This window comes from Rhagoletis zephyria, unplaced genomic scaffold, assembly GCF_001687245.7.
Source record: "Rhagoletis zephyria isolate East Lansing unplaced genomic scaffold, Rhagoletis_zephyria_1.1 Rzeph_scaffold_03462, whole genome shotgun sequence".
In the NCBI taxonomy this organism is placed as follows: Eukaryota; Metazoa; Arthropoda; class Insecta; order Diptera; family Tephritidae; genus Rhagoletis; species Rhagoletis zephyria.
The window spans coordinates 21,904-44,099 of record NW_016160545.1 but is presented as its reverse complement, the minus strand read 5'-3'; the positions used below and the strand labels follow the sequence as shown (position 1 = coordinate 44,099).

At 34.1% G+C, this 22,196-nt stretch overlaps 2 protein-coding genes across 6 annotated transcripts; one reads left to right on the top strand and one right to left on the bottom strand.

Annotated features, from left to right (window-relative positions):
- Positions 1-439: 439 nt before the first annotated feature.
- On the bottom strand, positions 440-5,833 carry Trxr1 (Thioredoxin reductase 1). Of its 5 annotated transcripts, none has more exons than XM_017623974.1 (6): positions 5,587-5,833; positions 2,725-2,942; positions 2,535-2,665; positions 2,218-2,447; positions 739-1,495; positions 440-677 (listed from the first exon to the last, which is right to left on the bottom strand). In XM_017623974.1, the coding sequence occupies exons 1-6, from the start codon at positions 5,600-5,602 to the stop codon at positions 548-550; spliced, it is 1,482 nt and encodes a 493-aa protein (XP_017479463.1). In that variant the 5' UTR covers positions 5,603-5,833; the 3' UTR covers positions 440-547. The 5 variants fall into 5 exon arrangements, with proteins under 5 accessions (XP_017479463.1, XP_017479461.1, XP_017479464.1 ...); XM_017623972.1 differs by lacking the exon at positions 5,587-5,833 and adding an exon at positions 5,115-5,314; XM_017623975.1 differs by lacking the exon at positions 5,587-5,833 and adding an exon at positions 5,026-5,058.
- Positions 5,189-19,305, top strand: sni (SDR family oxidoreductase sniffer). The gene is made up of 5 exons (XM_017623977.1): positions 5,189-5,519; positions 12,163-12,214; positions 12,599-12,789; positions 18,711-18,866; positions 18,941-19,305. The coding sequence occupies exons 1-5, from the start codon at positions 5,394-5,396 to the stop codon at positions 19,163-19,165; spliced, it is 750 nt and encodes a 249-aa protein (XP_017479466.1). The 5' UTR covers positions 5,189-5,393; the 3' UTR covers positions 19,166-19,305.
- Positions 19,306-22,196: the final 2,891 nt, after the last annotated feature.

Sequence of the window (22,196 nt, the reverse complement as noted above, 5' to 3'; positions counted from 1 at the left end):
CTCACGAGAGCGTGTTGAAATAAGTTCATGAGTCACATGTGACTCATTTTTGTGTACAATTGTGTGTGACGTTCTTCAGCATATTAGAGCAAAAAACCTGTGGACGTGGGGCATTAACAAAGTGCATTGTATGAGGACAGGGAAGTGGTTAATTAATTTCATTTGTGATCTCGTCCTACTGTAATGAGAAAGGAAATCTAAAACAAAATCAGCCACAGGGTGGAAACAAACAACATATTCTAAAACACTCGTCATTTATATCCACTCTATTAGTTTTCGCATTGTTTATATCCAATAAAATAAGGATCAATTTAAAAGCCAAACTCTTCAATCAATTCGAGTATGAATGATTCAGTTGGCCTTTTGAATTGACTCAAGCAGTCATCTTGCATAGTATTCCCAGCGGTGGACCAAACCATTTAAAATAACATTAGACACATATATTTCTAATATTCCAATTTATTTATCGTTTCTTCTTAAGAACGCAACACAGTGTGCAATCTTCATTTTTCCCAGGTATACGTATCTAATATATATAATATTCCGCTTAACTGCAACATGTAGCAGGTGTGGGATCCAAACCAGAGCGTTTTGTGATAGATAGCCGGGTGAACTCCTCGGCGGTGGTTGGATGGATACCAACCGTATTTAAGAGAATTTTCATTGTGAGGCCAGACCTGAAAATGTAGTTTCATATAAAAATGCATGTAGATGCATTACAATAGTTAAAAATCTTACTTTACAGCAGCAGCAAAGCCCTGCATAACTTCTCCGGCTACTGGGCCAACGTAATGCAACCCAAGTACTTTTTGGTCACCACTTCTTTGAGCGACAGCTTTAAGATAGCAATACCGAACGCTTTTTTGGGGTATGAAAAATTCCGTTGGCTTGTAGAAACCATGAAACACCTCAATATTGTCTTCGCCAAACTTTTCTAAAGCTGCATCTTCTGACAATCCTACGCAAGCATATTCCAGCGGAGTGAATACAGTTGTAGCGACATTGGCGTAGTCCATCAATTTTGTTGAGTCCGAAAAGAGACGACGAGCTAACAAACGACCAGCATGAATGGCGACAGGAGTTAGTTCTAATTTACCGTGCAATATATCCCCCACCGCATAAATATGCGGAACGTTAGTTTGTTCTGCGTCGTCTGCGATAATTTTATCACCCTTAGTTTCCACTCCAGCTGCATGCAAGTTTAGATCGTCAGTTAAACCTTTGCGACCAACTGCAAAAAGCACTGTGTCAAATGTATCGAATCCTTCCTCTCCACTTTTTGTGTTTGCCCATTTTACTAGCAGACGGCCATCATTTTGTTTTTCAACAGATTTCGGAAGGGTGGTGAACAAAAATTTAACTCCTCGCTCTACCATTGAATCTCTTATAATGCCCGCCATTTGTTGATCAAATTCCCTTAGCACAACAGAACGGACCATTACTGTAGCATCGTAGCCTAGGCCTTTAAGGAAACCCGCACACTCTAATCCAATGTCTGAAAAATATTGTATATACAAAGTTAGAATTTATATATATATATACCTACATATGTACAGCGTGGCGACGAATAACTGTTACCCAGATTTTTTTGAGAAATAAAAGGGTCCTTTATAGATTTTGCGAAAAAAGTATTTTATTGTTAATTTTCCACACATTTTACTTCAGTTGTATTAATTAGTTTTTAAATTTTAACCCTTATTTACATTTGCCAGCAGTGTAAACTTTGAGAGAAAAGTTCATTTGGCACGCATGCCTTCGTCGGTTAATTTAATCCATATCTTCTGTAACCATAAGGTAATTTTCTTCATTTTTAGTCCCTTATACTCCCCCTTTTGTCCAACATAAGGCCTCATACTCAAAAATCGAATAGACTCGGAATTGGTGACTAGGACGGCCATTCATTCGACCAGCCTTATACAGTTTTTTCTTTTTTTGTATTTTTTTTATACAAAGCCTAAGAAAAAATACACCTGAAAAAGACTTGCGTGCCAAATGAACTTTTCTCTCAAAGTTTAAACTGCTGGTAAATGTAAATAAGGATTAAAATTTAATAACTAATTAATACAACTAAAGTAAAATCTGTGGAAAATTAAAAATAAAATACTTTTTTCGCTAAATCTATAAAGGACCCTTTAATTTCTCAAAAAAAACTGGGGTAACAGTTATTCGTCGCCACGCTGTATTTACACATTTAGCATATCTTTAAAGCAGACTTACAACCAGCCCCAACTATTAGGGTTTTGCCCGGCTCCCGGTCCAAACTGAAAATATCATCACTTGTTATGCCGTACTCTACTGCACCCGGAATTTCGGAATATTTCGGCCGCCCACCAACAGCAATTAAAATATTTTGTGCAGTTAAGGACCGTTCAGTTCCATTTTTCATCTTAGCTACAACTGTGTGCGGGTCTTTAAAGTAGCCCAATCCATTTATATACTCTACTTTTCTGTAATTTTTTTTTTATATAAATAACAGAGATTTGCAGGGAATTTTTAGAGAGATATTCAACCCTTATCTACTAATTTATACTCACTTATCTCGTAAATCCACACGTGTCACCCAATTTACAGATTTTATGTGATTTTGCACGGCTTGAACTAATTTACCCCAATCTGGTTTTATTTTTTCAGGCTCAGGAATTTGCCAGCCGTACGCAATAGATTCCTGTAAGTAAGCATATAGTCAGATTTTTTAAAATAACTAATAGATAAATAGTTACGTACATGCACAGCTTCGCCTAAATGAGCAGCTTGATGCATCAGCTTTTTTGGAATGCAACCAACATTCACACATGTACCACCAAGACCCCACTTAGATCCAGCGGGAGAAGGTTTAACATAATCCAAACAGGCCACTCTTGCCCCCAAAGCCACCGCCTCTTTAGCACAGGCAAGACCACCTGATCCGCCACCAATAACAACTAAATCATAGTCGTAGTCATCTGTAAATAAGTATTATATAAATAATATACACCTGTATTCAACAATTTATATTGAGCTCGAGGCCGTTTTTAAAATGAAAATTTATTGTGGAAAAGCAACAATAATTTGAAAAAATGGTAGAAGTGATAGCTATTTCGGAAATCACCACATTTCCTCATCAGACTTCTTTCAGTAGGATTCGAACCGACGATCCCACTGACTCAGCCAGTTGCCTATGCACCGTGCTAAGTACGCCTTGTAAATTATCGTTTGCTTATTTCCACTATTTTCATTTTTGTTATGCCAACACAATCAAGCGCAGCTATTCCGCTGCAATTCACTTGATCATGTGGTTGTTGGTATTGTTGGTTTGTGCTAATAATTCTATTTTTAGAATGCTTAACTTTTAGGTGTGCCCGTCCTTAAGTTATTTGCTTTTGTTATTTTTTGGCCTTATAACAATTATATTCAACAATTTATATTGAGCTCGAGGCCGTTTTTTAAATGAAAATTTAGATAGCTATTTCGGAAATCACCACATTTCCTCATCAGACTTCTTTCAGTAGGATTCGAACCGACGATCCCACTGACCCACAACCACATGATCAAGTGAATTGCAGCGGAATAGCTGCGCTTGATTGTGTTGGCATAACAAAAATGAAAATAAAGGAAATAAACAAACGATAATTTACAAGGCGTACTTAGCACGGTGCATAGGCAACTGGCTGAGTCAGTGGGATCGTCGGTTCGAATCCTACTGAAACAAGTCTGATGAGGAAATGAGGTGATTTCCGAAATAGCTATCACTTCTACCATTTTTTCAAATTATTGTTACTTTTCCACAATAAATTTTCATTTAAAAAACGGCCTCGAGATCAATATAAATTGTTGAATATAATTGTTATAAGGCCAAAAAATAACAAAAACAAATAATATACACCTGGGTATGCAAATATTTACAAAGTACACATCCACTGACTCCATTATATCTGCTACATGCTAATTTTTTTTAATATTCACAATATTTTGCAAGTTATAATTTTTTTGTAATGTTTATACAAAATTATGGCTCATGCTATAGGCAAAACCGTATAAATCAAGGTTTCGATCTGTATACCAAATTAAAGAAAATTTAGCGAATGTTCATCAAAATTAAAAACTTTTGCTCTGATTAATATACCTATGTATTTTTTTTTTAAATTTCTGGTATGCAGTTTTATAGCCCATTCAATTTTAGAATAATAATGTACAAATTAGAAGGAGATAAGAAATCGGGTTGACTCATATTAAAAAAGTATAGCTTGCAAAACTATGAATATTTAAAAATAAAAACTTTCTAACACCAATTTTCATCGTTAAAATACCTTTCATTTCTTCCTATGGAAATCTCAAGAGTATTAACCTTAACAAATTATCAGGTTGTAGATAATTGTCATGATAAATTCTTACCCAATACGTGCTTAATAACACATAATAAACTATAAATATTTGTGAACAGACGAGAGAATAACTGTCATTTATGTATATATGTACATATGTATACCAAGGTAGTGCTCATATCCGCACAGTGAGATTGTTGCTATCTAAGATTGTACAGTTGTGAAATACGTGGGATGACACGGCAGTATTGATTGCACATACCAAACTTATTTTGCTTCTAGACTTTACTGTATTACGGTGTTCGCATGAGGCAATTTCCAGGCAAATTTTAGAGGCGATTGGATGAAACAAAAGTTGGCTGCCCCAACGTCATTGGAAGCGATTAGTTGAAAGGCGGTTCCTACCGATACCGGCGATTGTTGCTTTCAACTAAGAGTTGCCTGTAAAATCGTCTCATGCGACCACCGTGTATTACTCAAACTTTAGGGCTCTAGCTAACACGCCATGTAATTGATTACAATAAAATCTTACAATTCTCTTACGTTGTTTAATAGCTGACACGCTTGTGACCATACTTCTCAATATTTGGCCTGAGCAAGACCTCAGACACATCACACAATTTTTAAATGGCGAAGAAGGACGGGCGATTGTTAATATAACTTTTGCGTTGTAAAGCGTTAAAATTGACATACTATCTATTCTATATTAAACTTAGGTAATTACACATGAATGCACTCGTACCACTTAACAAAAAAAACAAAATATAAAAAAAATCATATTACAATAAACCAATGATTTGACATTTTACTGACATTCATGGAAAGCGGCCTGGAAAGAACGAAATTGCAATAACCTGGAAATAAAAACATTCACCGAAACCCGAAAAGGTTTAGTAAATACGAGAGAAATAACACTTCGTAGTAATTTAAAAGGCACGAACTGCTGCCACAATAAAATCTTTATAATCTGTGTACTATTGTGGAATTTCATTAATCATCTTTTGAATCTAATCGCAACCATAGTTGCGCAATTGTAAAACCAGTTATTCATACATATAATATAAGTGTGCCTAGCTGAGCAGAAGCTTTCTAATGAATTCTATACTTATTACGGGATGCAATCGGGGGCTAGGTTTAGGGCTTGTAAAAGCGCTGGTGAAGTCATCAAAACCCCCACATCATATCTTTGCAACATGCCGCAATGTGGATAAAGCTGCGGTAAGAATAACTAGCGTAACTACTCCATTCGAAAAGTATTAAATATTATATTGACCGGAACACATACTGTTAATTGGCGCCATGATCTGAGTATTTTTTTGTTGCACTTCAATGAGGTTCAAAATTAGAAAGAATACGCCAACCAAATATCCACAGATTTTCAAAATTGCTTAAATTTATTGCGAGCACAGTAAAAAAAAAGATCGCTGAATAAATCAAACCGATAGACTTTTCCACACAAGCACTTCAAAAATTCAGAAAGAAGTAAATTCAACTTCCAATTTCACTTCGCTTTTATGCATATTTTTTGTGGTTTAATTATTTTCCAATATTCCACATTCCATTCAGTAGAGTTCCCAGACTAAGACAAATCACCTAATATATTGAAGAGTGCTGCCGGGAGCGGAAAAGAGGCAATCATAATCGCTTTTTTTCAATTACAACACATACTACGTTTATACATACGTAAGCTATTGGCAAATAAAATTAATTTGCAAATACTTAACTCACTGTTTATTCGATTCTAAAAATTCTTTTTTAATATTGGCTGATTATAAGAAGGCAGGAATATGACATGAATATGAAAAAGAAAATAAAATTAAAAATGGCAACGTCTTGATTATAAAGAGGCAATAAGATGACCATCGAAAAAGAAAAAAAAAGTCTAAGAATAGCGGCGTCTTGCGTTTATTTGCAAATAGTAGCACTAATCAATACTTATTTGTGTGATTTAGCTATTTGCAAATAAGAAATTAACTCAGTGTTTATACGCCAAAGTTTACCATTTTGCAAGTTGTTATTTACAAATAATACGTGCGTATAAACGTAGTAACAGACAGCGCGTAAAAAATTGGCAGGGTGTCACTGCAGACCCCTTACCAAGGCGAATTTATACAAGGTGGTGTAAAATCAGCTGATTTCAGTAACACCACCTTGTATAAATTCGCCTTGCCCCTTACGATGCCAGGTTATACTTTTACAAGAATGATAGAATAGTTGCGTTCCAGATAAATTCGTGTAAAAACCTGTAAAACTGTCAAATAACAAAATTACTCTCTTGAAAGAAAGGAGCGCGAGCGAAACATTAAGGGTCACCTGCAACGCGAAAAACCACTTTTCCTGTAAATACTTCGATTTTTTTTAATGTAAAGTGCCATGGAGACGATCAAATATCTTTATCAACCGTTTCGCGTTATGCTTGACAAAAAACAAGCGCACTTGCCTTCTGATCGTCGTGGTGAGCAAGTGCGCGGACAAGAAAAATAAATTGTTTGTTTAACTGACGAGTTTGTTTGAACGTTTGCGGGTCAATCTCATACATATGCAAAGCTTGACATATTTATTTGATTGTCTCCGTGGCTCTTAAGGTTATGTTTTTGTTTACAAATGCAACCCTGCCTATCGTTTGACACTTTTCATGAATTGCAGGAAGAAAAACTTCGGACTAAAACCTGCAACTTCTGACTGAGAAAGAGAGCAAGTTACTCTCACACAAGTGGTTTGACTTGCAGGTTTTTTGGCACATGGAACGCTTTCCTGCCAAAAAAAACCTGCAAATCGTGAATATCGTGAGCACCTGGAATGCAACTATTACAAGATTTCGCCAATAGAGCTGAGAGCAACTGGGTGTGACGTCACATTATTTTGAGAATGAGAGTGTAAAGAATAATTTTGAAGAAAAAGAAGAAGAAGCGAACAAGTGGTGCGAAATAATGATGTAAAACTAGCCTGAATTGTACCTACTCTTCAGCCCTTGTATTTGAACGTGCATTCGGTACAAGCACATTATTTTAGGTACATTTGGAACCTAGTAAAATATTGTTTAATTTAAGTAGAAAAGTTGTTATGGTACAAAGGAAGATGTAGTCCACCAACTCATGAACGAAAGACACAAGATCGCGTGAGAACAAGAGAGTGAAAAAAGTCGACTTTTTTAGCGGGTTCTACGCCATCTTGTTTCACTGGAAAACGAGCGAAAAGTAAACAAAGCAAAGAAAACAACGAAAACCAAAATTAGCCACAATTATTGTCAGCCACTTTAAACGCACAATTTAGGTAAAATGATGCAACAAAATGCTTTAAAATGTGTTGTCATGTTGAATTAACTCCTCTTTACTTGAATAAAAGTGTAAAATAGTGGTGCTTGTGATGTAAACAAACGCTCAGCTGACGAACCCGCTTTCGCAAACTTTTTTCTCAAAACCAGTTACAAATACAACGTCGCGTGCTTACGTGATCTTGTATTTTTGGTTCATGCCACCAACTACCAAAAATGTATGCACATAACCGGCCGTCTTCACATGCTTGAAAATCTCGCTTGCGTTCTGCTTTTTTCTATCGCAAGCGAGATAGAGTTTTGTTGACTGGGCATTTGACAGCACACTTTTTCATTTGTAAAATGTCGCCAAACGAGAGGGTTCAAGCCCTGCAGGCGCTTAAAAGTTTGAGAAAATTAGAAAATCTGCAAAAAGAGATATATACTATTTTCAAATGAAAAATGGTTGCCTCTAAATTTGTATTTGCCTCCAAAATAAACGATGTTGCTACTCTGAAGAATTCTACGAAATGACAACATAGTTGTCAAACAACAAAAATGACGGTTGAAAGTAAGCGAGAGCTTGCATACCGCTCAGTATGCGAGAAAAAGCATGCTTCGTGCTTTTTGCGGTCTACACGTGCGGTTTCTCGCATGCGTCGTCACGCAAGCGAGATTTTCCAGCACGTGAAGACGGCGGGTAAGAATACATGTTTACTATTTGGGTACGTATATCTACGTTTAGGTACAACTTTTCGTCAAATAGGTACAATATGAATATTTAGTATTCAACACTAGTGCTCAAAAATAATAATGTGACGTCAGCGAAAGGGTGGATGCTCTGGCTTTCGGTATCACGGCAATTTTTGTGTATAGCAACAATAGTCTAAAAATTTTTGTATATGACAACACCGAATTTGCTGCAGTTTGAAACAAAACAAACAAACAAAATTAGTTTGCTGTGAGAGTCGCCAAACTCGCTCTCTCCGAGTTTGCTGCAACAACAATTGCACACAGTTTGCCAAACAAAATTTCTGCATAACACCGACCTAAAATGCAACATTTAGCACTTTCGAACATGTATTTTCGAAGAGCGATCATGCTATCGCATTTACCAAATGTACATTTACGCGAGTTCGAAATCGTATGCTTTTGACAAACAGCCGTATTGCAGTCGCTTAAATGGTGTTCGCACAAGGCGATTTTGCGTTCACCTCACGCAGGGTGCACGAAGAAAGTTGTATGGGTAAATGTTGGCTACTATCGATATTGAGTAAGCATCCATACTGAGGGTATTCAAATTAGTACTTTAATACTCGACACCTTATTTGGTGATTTTACTCAATACTTTGCAAAGTACTCGTAGTATCGAATACTTTTTAAAAAACACACTTTTTAAATTTTTTCTTCCACTGGCAACCCAATTTTCTTTGCTTATATGGACCACTATCGTTCAATTTTGTCCATCAATTAAAATAAACTGAAATTTCGTGAAGTCTGTTGCATAACATAAACCAAATAAATTTAAGTTTAAAGGCCTTATTCATGAAAAATAAAGTAGGTTTAAAGAGCTTAATAAAATGACATTTTCATACATTTTTCAGTTTATCAACCTTTATTACTTTTTATGAAATTTTTGGGTATGCAGTTTTGTAACCTATTCAACTTTACGTGTAGCCTACTATTTACAATACTCGCTAATACAGTAAAATCACTTTACAATACTCGTTAAAGCAATTACAACGCTTTACAAAACTGGTAAACACAATTAAACTTGCTTATTCGCAACTCAATTTACTTGTAGCGTGCTGACTTGTAACTAACTTTACTTGTCGCTCGCTGACTTGTAATTTATTTTTATATATTATTTATATTTAAAATTTTATAATTTTATAAATTTATTAATTATTTAATTTTCAAGCAATTGAGCGTTTCAATTCAATACCTTTCACGACGATAGTAACTACTATCGATACTATCGATGTTTTCAACTATCGTTTCGAAAACTATCGAGTGGCGGTACTATCGATAGTATCCCAGCTCTATCCTTTTCGCCAGATCTATGCCGCATCATTTGTCCATGACACCCAGCCTCCCGCCTTCGTGCTGCACTGCCTTTAGCACATCTTGCTACATCCGGATCCTTACGCTGAAACTTCCGCCGTCGTTTCGCATCTCGCTCTTCCGCCGATGCTAACTTCATTGACCGGACATGTATAATCTCAACCTTGGCTTCCGGCTTAACTGCTCGCCTAATTATAAAAATTAAATTGAGCGAAAACAGAAAGCAAAGCCAAATAAAAGTAAAAGAATCAACATTGAACTGCGTCAAAATTAAAATAAGGGAGCACGAATTTCGATGTGAAGCAAAACTCTCTGGGAAGACAATACCTGTAATTATTGTACCATGTCTCATTAAAAACAACAATTTTTTGTTATGTTCAAACTGAAACAAAGCAACATGGTTGTGAATATATATATTTCGTTTTTATTAATGCTAAATCAAAAAATTTGCGCTCAGCTGCTGCGGAACTGTGAGGCAGACTAAAAATGTTATGAACTAAATCACACAATTCTCCAAAGGCCGCTTCACCCAAAGCCATTTTTAATCGAACCCACTTGATCCCAAAAACGTTCTATATTGGTACAGTTTTTGAAGTTATCTTCACTCAGCCTCAATTTGCGAAATTGAAATTCAATTATTTCTGCATCATTTACCAATGCAGGAAATTGGTCGAGTAGGGACAAAATTGATACATCAGTATCAGAAAGAAGACTGACTTCCAAAATGTACCAATGCAATGTTTGGATACTGTTCTGTTGCGGTATTCAAACTGTTTGTATATACACCATTTCGGAATTTTCCATTTTTAAAACACAAATGGTAATCAAAACCAAACGAACATTTTGGAACATTAAACTTTGTAGGTATGCAATGCAATTGACGTTTTGGAAGTCAGCCGAACTTTATGTGGTGTAATAATTTCAAGATAATTAATATCCTTTCGATTGAAATCGCATATTATTTTCATGTGCTAAATGCTATGATTAAAGTTTTGCTACCTTTCCATATTTTTAATTTATNTTACGCTGAAACTTCCGCCGTCGTTTCGCATCTCGCTCTTCCGCCGATGCTAACTTCATTGACCGGACATGTATAATCTCAACCTTGGCTTCCGGCTTAACTGCTCGCCTAATTATAAAAATTAAATTGAGCGAAAACAGAAAGCAAAGCCAAATAAAAGTAAAAGAATCAACATTGAACTGCGTCAAAATTAAAATAAGGGAGCACGAATTTCGATGTGAAGCAAAACTCTCTGGGAAGACAATACCTGTAATTATTGTACCATGTCTCATTAAAAACAACAATTTTTTGTTATGTTCAAACTGAAACAAAGCAACATGGTTGTGAATATATATATTTCGTTTTTATTAATGCTAAATCAAAAAATTTGCGCTCAGCTGCTGCGGAACTGTGAGGCAGACTAAAAATGTTATGAACTAAATCACACAATTCTCCAAAGGCCACTTCACCCAAAGCTATTTTTAATCGAACCCACTTGNTAAATCACACAATTCTCCAAAGGCCGCTTCACCCAAAGCCATTTTTAATCGAACCCACTTGATCCCAAAAACGTTCTATATTGGTACAGTTTTTGATGTTATCTTCACTCAGCCTCAATTTGCGAAATTGAAATTCAATTATTTCTGCATCATTTACCAATGCAGGAAATTGGTCGAGTAGGGACAAAATTGATACATCAGTATCAGAAAGAAGACTGACTTCCAAAATGTACCAATGCAATGTTTGGATACTGTTCTGTTGCGGTATTCAAACTGTTTGTATATACACCATTTCGGAATTTTCCATTTTTAAAACACAAATGGTAATCAAAACCAAACGAACATTTTGGAACATTAAACTTTGTAGGTATGCAATGCAATTGACGTTTTGGAAGTCAGCCGAACTTTATGTGGTGTAATAATTTCAAGATAATTAATATCCTTTCGATTGAAATCGCATATTATTTTCATGTGCTAAATGCTATGATTAAAGTTTTGCTACCTTTCCATATTTTTAATTTATTTTAATATTGGTCACCGAGTAATTGAAATTAGCAAGAAACCGCGATATTTTTTGAAGCGTGCTTTGACCCATTGGACAAATTTGGACCAAAACGGCAACCGTGCTGATCACCCAAGTATTATGGGGCCATTTTACTTCAAAGTGGATTAAAATACCATTTTAACTAAAATGTTTTTTGTTTTTGCATTTTAGGAATTCATTATGAATTCAACCCTTTTTTTAACCGACTTCCAAAAAAGGAGGAGGTTATCAGTTCGTCGGAATATTTTTATTATTTTTTTTTTTATGTATGGTACCGCATAACTTTGCACCACGTCAACCGATTTCAATAATTCAACGGAAAGGTAGTGTCTCAGAGGTTGTCCCATACGAATTTGGTTTAGATCCGATCATTGGATCATGAAATATATAGATATATATATATTTTTTTTAAGTCGGTTTTTTTTTTGCTAAAAATTACTTGTATTTTTATATGTACATACATATGTATATATCAAAATTATAATAACAATTTATTCTAGGAATTAAAGGATTTAGCGAATCGAAATCCATCTATACACATTTTGGAGATTGGTAATACTTAATTACATTTAATTACATATTTGAGGACTTTTGATTTGACAATTTACTTTCTATCAACTAACGTAAAATATTTAATATATATGTATATACATACATACATATACATATCTTTCGTGAAAATATTACTAACTTTTTTTTAACCCCAAGGCAAGATTTAAATAAAACGAAAATTTTATAGGGCTGTGATATTTTTAAATTGTTGATGTTGTAATCTGAAGGTATCTTCAGGATCTTTTGTCTATGATTGAATTTTATGATATATGTACATAAAGCTTATTAACAAAGTATATCAGAGGAATTAATTAAAAGTCCGCGGATATGTTAATTTATTACACACAAGTTTAAAAATTTTGTATGTATGAGCTTATTTTTCAGACTTGAATAACTTTGAAAGCTATGCAAATTTGGTAAGTCGTATCGGTGAGGTTGTTAAGGAAAACGGACTTAATGTACTGTTCAACAATGCTGGCGTTGCTCCCAAATCTACTCGGATAACCACAATAAAACTAGAGGATCTGATGCAGACTTTACAAACCAATACTGTTGTGCCTATAATGTTGTCAAAGGTATGTAGACACTAATGGTGCATTTACATGGTATGAATCTGTTCATAAGCCGTATGAATTTTCCTATAAAAGAAGCACCAACTCTATGAAGAAATGAATGAAAGCGATATACATATATTTAACAATTTTGACTTATATAGTACATGGCCATCAAGAATGATAGAATACAAGATTGCGCCGTCCTGGGCGTTGACATTTGTGTACCACAAGTAAACAAAGAATGTAGCGAAAAGAACGAGTTAAAACTTCCAAAACAGTTCACTTTACAGCGAAAAACGTGTTTTAATTTTGCTAAACGCGAAAATATTGCATTTTTCACCTGATCTATTAGAGAATAGGTAACACTTTAGTGCACTCCATTGCCTTGCAATTGAGGCTGCTTCAGCAAACGTTTTAGTGCACTCCATTGCTTTGCAATTTAAGCTCGGAACACTTTGACGACAGCAAGCGACAAGCAGCATCTGTCAAATTTTAAATACACACGTTCTTACGGACACAATTATTTTGACGACAGCACGACATCTTGGCTGCAGGACTGCAATTGTCGACGTCGCCAAATTAAATCTATTTCTAATTTTGCCGGCGACAATGAGTAGATGTAGTGCTGCAAAATTAAATTGTCGCAAAATTAATCACATATTCTTGATTGTTCATGTTTTTCTTATTTACTTAAATAAAAATACACAATTTGTGAAATAAATATACCAAAATGTAAAACTTTAAAATCAGCTATTTGCTATGTCGCTGAGGTCTTCAAAATGTTTAAGAAGCTGGCTTCAAGGCGACATTTGTCGACAAAATGATGTCGCTGTCGTTACGTCGTGAAGTTGCAGTCGTCAAAGTGTTCCGAGCTTAAGACTGCGGCAGCGTCTCTGCGGGACTGATAAGTGAACTAGCTAATGGAGGCTGCGTGGAGCAGAAACAAAATCATTGTGAGGAAATGCTGTTTATATAATAATAGAGAAACATTTCGGGAACGGCTTTGCCGTGCCCTATGTACACAAAATGCAGCGATTCGTCCCAGCGCTACTCTTGCATCTACGCTTCTTGCATCTTGACGGTTGTCGCAATTTAACACACAGCTCTTCATTGTATTAGTTTTTACGCAGTCTTCAACTCAAAAATCACTCACAAATTGCAAATTAACACAATTTAAACAGATTTTTCACATATAATTAAATTTCTCTTTCGCTGATTTGTAAACAAAGGTGTGTTTACAAGTTACCACAACTGTCAAAATCGGCAAAACCAAAGTAGCGGTACCACTGACGGCGCCACCTCTGTTCGCTGCACCGTGCATGGCCATGGTGTAATAATAGGTTCATTCCTTATCTTTTTGGACTAAAATCTGAAAAGTGTCAAAATGCCAGAGCGTAAGCAAAATGCGCTCACTAAAAGAGAGTAACAGGAAAAGTAAAGGAACGCAAAAAACCAAATTTTTAGTCCAAAGAATGGCAACAACAAAACTAACGTCAAATAAGAACAGAAATGTATGTACAAAACACATTCACACAAGCACAAGCACAATAAACACTTGCTATATCAATTATTTTTTGCCTCCTTCCAATTTCAATTCATTTCTTTTACTTTTTAGATTATTCTCACTTTTTGCGTATTCTTTAATTTCCGTTAATTTAAATTCAGTTGAGTTTGACACTTTTCAGGATTTTGCCAGAAAAAATTCTTCTGACTAAATCTGACTACTTCGGACTGATGAGAGTNGCTCTCNCTGACTGTTGCTCTCTCATTTTTGCTGTCATTTCCGAGTTAAGGAACGCTTTTTGGACTAAATCTGACTACTTCGGACTTTTTCTGACTATTTCTGGGAGATAAGGAACGCGCATAATAACAAGGTGTTGTCAGTAACTTAACCTCACTTTTTCGGCAGGTCTATTCCGGTCACGCATTTTAAAGTAGTAGAAAAGGTACTAATTATTTATTACTTTTAATCCGTTTGTGCATACTATTTCAAGTTAAATGTAGGAAAATGTATAGTTACAAGCTTATAAGCCTGAATATATGTTTGTATCGTTAGCTCCACACAGCTTGGACATATATTGTAAGTTATGAAAAAGTAAAGGCCGTAAAATAAAGAAATTTCCTATAAGACTGTATATGATTTTTTAAATAGATAAGCGAATAAGCGAAATCGTAATCTAACCGTGCTGCCGCTCTATTCTAGTGTATCAGTAGTCCATTTGGCTCGATATTATGACAATGCAGCAAAAGATATTTAATATAAAAAAATCGACTTTCCATACGATTTTTGTGTGCGTATTATTTGATAACCACAATATCTTTTATATTTTATATTTTGAGGACAAAAATAATACAAATCCAGCAATTTTAAATATTAATATCGTTCTGAAAACACCAAGTTCTTTAAAAATCGCTATAAAACGAAATACTAAAATGGAGTATTTTAGATACTATTTCCCAACGAATAGTAGTATAAAAATTAAGATCGGAAGCACTGAAAATAAGCATCCCAGCAAACATTGAGGTTAGTTATCGATTACAGAATGATTGGAGAACTAGCCACATTCTCCAATCTCAAACGTTAGAGAACGATTCGAAAAACTATCGAGAATCATAGCGATCTCAACAAAAATGGGACATAGTTCTCGACTCGAGATAATATTAATTCTCTAATCGAGTTCTAATGAGATTCGAATGTGAATTTGAAGCTGCTTTAATAAATAAAGAACTTTTGTTGTAAAATTTGTTTTAAATGTATTCGCAATAAAATAATAATGAATTAATTGAACTTTAAAATAATTTATGATTCATTCATTTGGAATATTGCTTATTTACATTCATTTGAATTTGCGTTCATTCTCTAATCGTTCTCGAATCGAATTCTAATGTAGTTCTCTAACTTTGTCATCGACTCGAGAACGATTAGAGAATTACCCTAGTTACCTAATGTAGAAATCCAAATTTCTCTAACGTTAGAGATTGTGTTTGCTGGGATGCCGATCTTGTAAAAATTACAACAAACACGTCGCTACTGACAACACCTTGTCATTATTCCACCATGGTACATGGCAATGTTTTTTTTTTGTAAACAACAAATAAAACAATTTTATTTTGTGCTAGGTTCGAAACTAGAAGCTTATTTTTTTGTTAAATGTGCTTTAAAAAGGACCTACTGCAATAAAGCCTTGTGGATTGCTATTTTTTCATATTTGTAATGCTTCCATTCAAACATCTTTATGGAAAAACAGTTTTTTGTTCAGAATTGCTTGTTTTTGAAATGCTTGGCATAAGTTGAAATCATAGGGATGCCGTTTTCTTCCGTTTCTCAGTGGATTTTATACTTGATTTTATACTTGAAAAGGCACCAAAATATGTATGCAATACTTCTATATATCGTCGTTTAAAGTACAAAACCGCGCTTCAAGAAAATGCAAAACCTCGTAGGTGGGGTTGGCTAAATTTTATAGGAGAGAGTCCTAATTAAAAACGGTTCTCTCTTTTAAACTTAATTATCTTATCTTATTATCCTCCAATATGCGGCGTGCGTGATTTTGTCACACAAAGTAAAGGACAGTTTTACGCCGACTCCGAACGGCGATTGCATTTTAATGAGAAGCTGTTTCCATGACAGAATACACTCGGAGGTTTACTATTACCAACAGAGGGGCAACCACTATTAGAAAAAACTGGGCTTGAACTCAGGCTCTGAAAAACTATGTTTATTCATAAAAAACTACATTTTTGAAAGTATTTTCAAATCGGTACAGCTCACGTAAATCTTAATAATGGTGGCAGTTTTCAAATGTAATAAATTTAGTATTCCCGGCGGAAAAACCGCAACTTTTTTGATGATGCAGTCCCAGCCAGCAAGAAAACGTACATTTTACGAACATTATGTTTTACGAGGGATTCTCGTATCGCCAAAAAGTTATAGAAAAGCTCGTAAACAATAAAACAAAAAAAATATAATAGAAAGAGGCTTGTAGTAATTTGTCAGCACAAGAAAAAATTTTAGTTTTGTTGACAATTTTTCTTCAATCACAATATTTTAAAAGTAAGTAGTTTGTTAAATATTCAATTTAAGAAAATTAATAAGTATGTAATTTACTGGCAGACTGGTGCAAATGCAAAGGACGATCTACCACTTTCTTTTATAATTAAACTTCTTGTAAGTAGCTACTACATATGTAATTCAAAAATACAAATTAATTTAACGAGTTTTGCAATTCTTTCACAGGCTGCGCGGAGCAACACTAAAGGATTTAAATATTTTAAATGTAGATAAATATTTAAGAACGTGCTGGTGGAAAATTATTATAGATGAGGTAGCAGGACTTTTCTCGTGGAAGGGAACTGGTACCAAAAGCAGAGCTATTGGTTTGGCAACGACTGCGGCAATAAGAAGTACGGATATTAATATTTTTTACCACTTTTTACTTAATTAAATTTTCCGATTTCCAATGGAGTTTAATCTTTCACTTTATTTTCTTAGGTGCTTTTCGTCAAAAATTTAACTCCGACGAAGAAGTTTTTATTTCCGTTGCAAAGAAGCACTTCCAATATGCACACGACCGGCAAAAAAAATTTGCAGCCTATCGGAAAAAAAGATAAAAAATAAATTCAGCTACTTTATAATATATATTAAACCCATCTTATTTAATTGTTAATTTGTTAATAGATAGTTTGTTAATATTTATTTATCTGAAAATATCTTCACATATACAGTGCCGGGAAAAAATATTGGCACAGAGAATTTTTCGCCATGAATGCAAAGTTTTTTATTCTGATTTCTTCTCTAAGTGTTTTTTATAAAAATATAGTTTGTATGAAGTTCTACTTTCAAATCAGATTTTTTAGAAAAATTCAAAGTTGGCAGTTTTATAGCCCATTTAATTTTAGTATAATAAAGTGCGCGCTTGAATAGATAGAAAACCTCTTTTTTGTTTTTTTGGTAATTTTTTATACGCAGTTTCTTCCATACAAAAACAAAAAAAATGTCGCACATAATTTGCATGGAAGAAACTGCGTGAAAAAATTGCCAAAAATCAACGCGGTTTTCTGGCAACTTCAAGCTTGCACTATGTTATACTAAAATATAATGGGATATAAAATTGCATACTTAGAATTTTTCTCAAAAATCTGATTTGAAAGTAGGTCTTCATGCTAACTATTATTTAAAAAAAAATGTGCGAAAAGAAATTCAAGTAAAAAACTTTGCATACATTGCGAAAAATTCTCTGTGCCAATACTTTGATCCGAAACTATAAATATTTATTAATTATAATTCCATTCAATAAAAGAACTACAATAATTTGAATTAATTAATTGCCTTTATTTTTAGCATTCAAAAACAGTAGATAAAGCAGTGTAAAAAACGCTTTTTTAACGTAAATTAATCGTTTACGAGACTCGTTTACAATTAAAAAACGGACGTAAAAATATTCGCATACGAATGCTTTTTCGATCCGTTTACGACTGTTCGTAGGCGATGCACAATTTAAAGCGAAAAAGTGCTCGAAAAAGAGTCGTAAACGGCTATCATAAACGATTTTTAATCCGGTTTTTCTTCGAGAAAATATCCAGTTACGAGCTTGTTTACGATGATTTTGCTGGCTGGGGTCTAATGTACATCCATACATATGTACATATGGCATGTATCATGAGGCGTATTTTCACTATTTGGCTTTTAGTAACTTTAACGATAACAGCTTGTTAAAAAAATATATATTTTTTTTACATTATTTTATTTTGAACTTTTTAGTTTTATTTTATATAATCAGGCCATGATATTTTTATTAAATGATGACCCTCCATTTATGAGCATAGTACATTTAATATAAGCTGCGTAAATCTTTTCGATCATCTGTTTAGGTTCATTTTTAAACATACACATGTGTATCTATGAATTTACGTAATGTTAATTACTATTTAATTACACCAAGGCTTGCCTTCCTCTACTAAAACAAGCGGCGGCGGCGGCGACAAATGGAGAGCAGGAAATGGGTGTCAAACGGGCTGCTATTATCAATATGAGTTCCATTCTTGGCTCGATCGAGGCTAACACAGACGGTGCCATGTACGCATATCGTACTTCGAAGGTTTTATTAAAACGCAATATCTATTTACATATTTCAATTTTATAATTTACAATTATTTTGTCTTTTTTAAATAGGCTGCTTTGAATGCTGCGACCAAGTCAATGAGCATAGATCTTTTCCAAAACAAAATTCTTTGCGTATGTTTACATCCTGGATGGGTACGTACTGATATGGGCGGATCCAATGCACCTCTCGACGTGGATACAAGCTCAAGCAAAATAATCGAAACGCTGTTCAAATTTAATGGTTCAAATAATGGTGGATTTTATCAATATGATGGAAAAAAATTGCCTTGGTAGAAGCTGTGTTCGTTAAATTTTTAATTGTTGGAATTGTTGATGAAATATATTTTTGTTGCAAAAAATCTACACACATATATCTATGTACATAAATACAATATATACATATATGTATGTACTAGGGCTGTGCGATTAATTGATTATTCAAAATTTTAATTAATCATAAAGTAAATAACTCAATTATTCGATTAATTGGAAATTGAAATTTTTTTCATACAAAGTAAGTATGTTCGACCTTTTTTTTTGAAAGAGAAGCAAATGCGCAGCACTTTCCACTCGCACTTTGCTATATTCAATTTTAGTGAGTTACAAAACTGCCAACCATTTTTTTTCTAAAGATTCTAATTTAAGAGTTTGAAATTTTGCGAAACATTGCAGAATTAATTTTATAGTTTTTTGCACAAAGTTGGAAATTTGGTATTATATGGTTTTTGTTAGGAAAAGAGATTTACTTTCATAATAAACGAACGAAAAATGACACTGAAGATGGCACAACGCCGAAACCGGTTTGTCTCCAAACCAAAATTGACAAGGGATGACGGAAATTCGTTTCAAAATACATCATACCCTGTTGGAAACATAAAATAGGCAAGCCATTATAATGAGCTGTTAAGGCGTCGGAACATCGAATACGGGACATTAAAAGAAATACAGAACATTTGGCGTCCCGTATAAGATAAATAAATTACCAGGACAATGGGTTAAAAAAGAGGACTGTCCCGTATAATACATGACGGATGGTCACCGTATTTATACTATGTAAGGCAGGCTATGCCCTTTCATTTGGCATGTCATTTTGTTATCCAACAAACGGTGAATATCTTATAATTTTAAAGCGTTTGGAAACCCTACTCGAAAAAATAATGCATTATTGAACATCTAGAGGCTAAGTCTGAAAAGACCTTAACAGGGACGGTGCAGAATTGATACCTTCGTTTATTAAGATTGAAAATAGTAATTTTTTTAACAGTTGGAAACTCTACTCAAAAAATAAAACATTAATGCTTATCTAGAGGTCAATCCGTTTCATTTGGCACCTAATTTTTTGTAATCCAACGAACAGGTGGCAACCCTATAGAACTTCTAAATACCAAAGGTCACTCTCCTGTAGATACAGCATATATTATAGAAAATCTCGTCCAAATCCGTTCGGTAGATTTCAAGATTCCCCTCTATACTACATAAATACATATGTACCCAGTGGGAAAAAGTAATGTATAGTAATCGAAAAAATAATCAGTAAAGGGTAGTTTCACATTCGAAAATGGGGCGATGTCCTAATAAAAGTGGGGCATTCAATTTTGCATTACCTAGTATCGAGAAATGAATGTGTTTTAATGTGAAATTTTGGAACTTTTTACATTACAATGCTGATTACATAATTAGCAGTAATATTATCGAGAACGCATAAGAAATACATTATATTATTTATCACGCATGTAATGCATTACTACCTTTCCGACTGGGTACATATGTATGTATAGATATGACCAGAAAGGAGGGTTACTCATACGCCGTACACGTTTTCTTGAAAATTTAAATTTACAAAAAGCGCAAAATATCCGCCGATTTTTATTAATGTAGATATCTTTGGCTATAGAACAGTTCGCTACATTTTTTTAAGCAGCGGTGGCTAGCAGTGGGGATAATCGGAATGGTGTACTTTACTTAAATATGTAATTTTTATAATTCAAATGCGTTTTAAAACAAAAAATAGTTATCAACATACTTTGTTAGAGTACTTTTTCTAAAGCAGGGATCACACAATTCGTAAATTTGTAAAGATGTGTACCATGAACTCATTATTTCTAACCAACAATACTCTGTGACTGCCAAAATGTACAAATCGTGTGAGCCCTGCTTAAGGCTTGTTGATAATTGAAACAAATTTAAGAGCTAGAATTGTAGTATAAGAATTTAGTAATAAATTGATACGCTATTTCAGATTTTATGGATTCTGAATTTGTTATGTACGCAACAAAATGTCTCACATGTCATAGTATTTTGTTTTTGCGTACTTCAAGGTATCTAGATTAAATAAGTTTATTGTGTTAAGCTTTTAAATAACATTCGCTCATTTCCAAACGGGTGTTCGGTTGCTAACCAGAGGATACTTAGTGTAAACCGAAAGTTTTCAGCTATTTGAACTGCATGCAAAATAATCGTTTTTGGCCAATCCCTGGCGAATGGCGATCAGAAACTTTCTCCACATGCGCATACTTTTGCATCCAGAACCACATTAATACGTTGTTACCAACCTATAAAACTGCATACGAAAATTTAATCTAAAGATGATGATTAAAAAGTTAGAAATTTTTGTGAAACTTTGCAGTTTTCTTAATTTTTGCAAAACTTCTGAAATTTGGATTTATATGGTGTTTGTTAAGTGATCAGCTATACTTTCATGAAAATAATAAACATTAAATAAACTAAAGAAAAATAGCCAAAACTTGCTAAAATGTCGCGTCCAGTGTTGTCAACCAGGGGAGAATTCCCCGATTTTGGTAGAATTAGAACTTTTCGGGGGAATCGGGGGGTGACTTTAAATTTTGGGAAATTCAATATACAAACGATTTTGATTAGAACATTCCCATTGAGGATAAATTTGCATTTATAAATTACAAATTGTGATAACAATCTCCCATTTTGTATCACAGGTTTGAAACATATTAACATATTAAAAAAATTGCAACTATGCATAGCGACATTTTTCACTTTTTCCACGTTTTCTTTGACACTCTTTTCTCGTTTCGATTTCGCCACCAAGCCATTGTATTAGCTTTTTATATAATAAACATGTTTAAAAGACTTATTACATACTTATATCACAATTAATGATATTTGTTGTTTTTTTTTTAATGAAAAATTAGCTTGAAGTGCCTTAAATATGTAGCAAAATTCATTTTGGGGAAATTTCAATTTTTTCAGAAATTTCAGGGAATTAGCCCCAGGGGAGTTGGCATCCCTCGTCGCATCCCAGTTTTTATCCCTCTTTTCACTGTATATACCCCGTGTCAAAATTAAAAGCTCA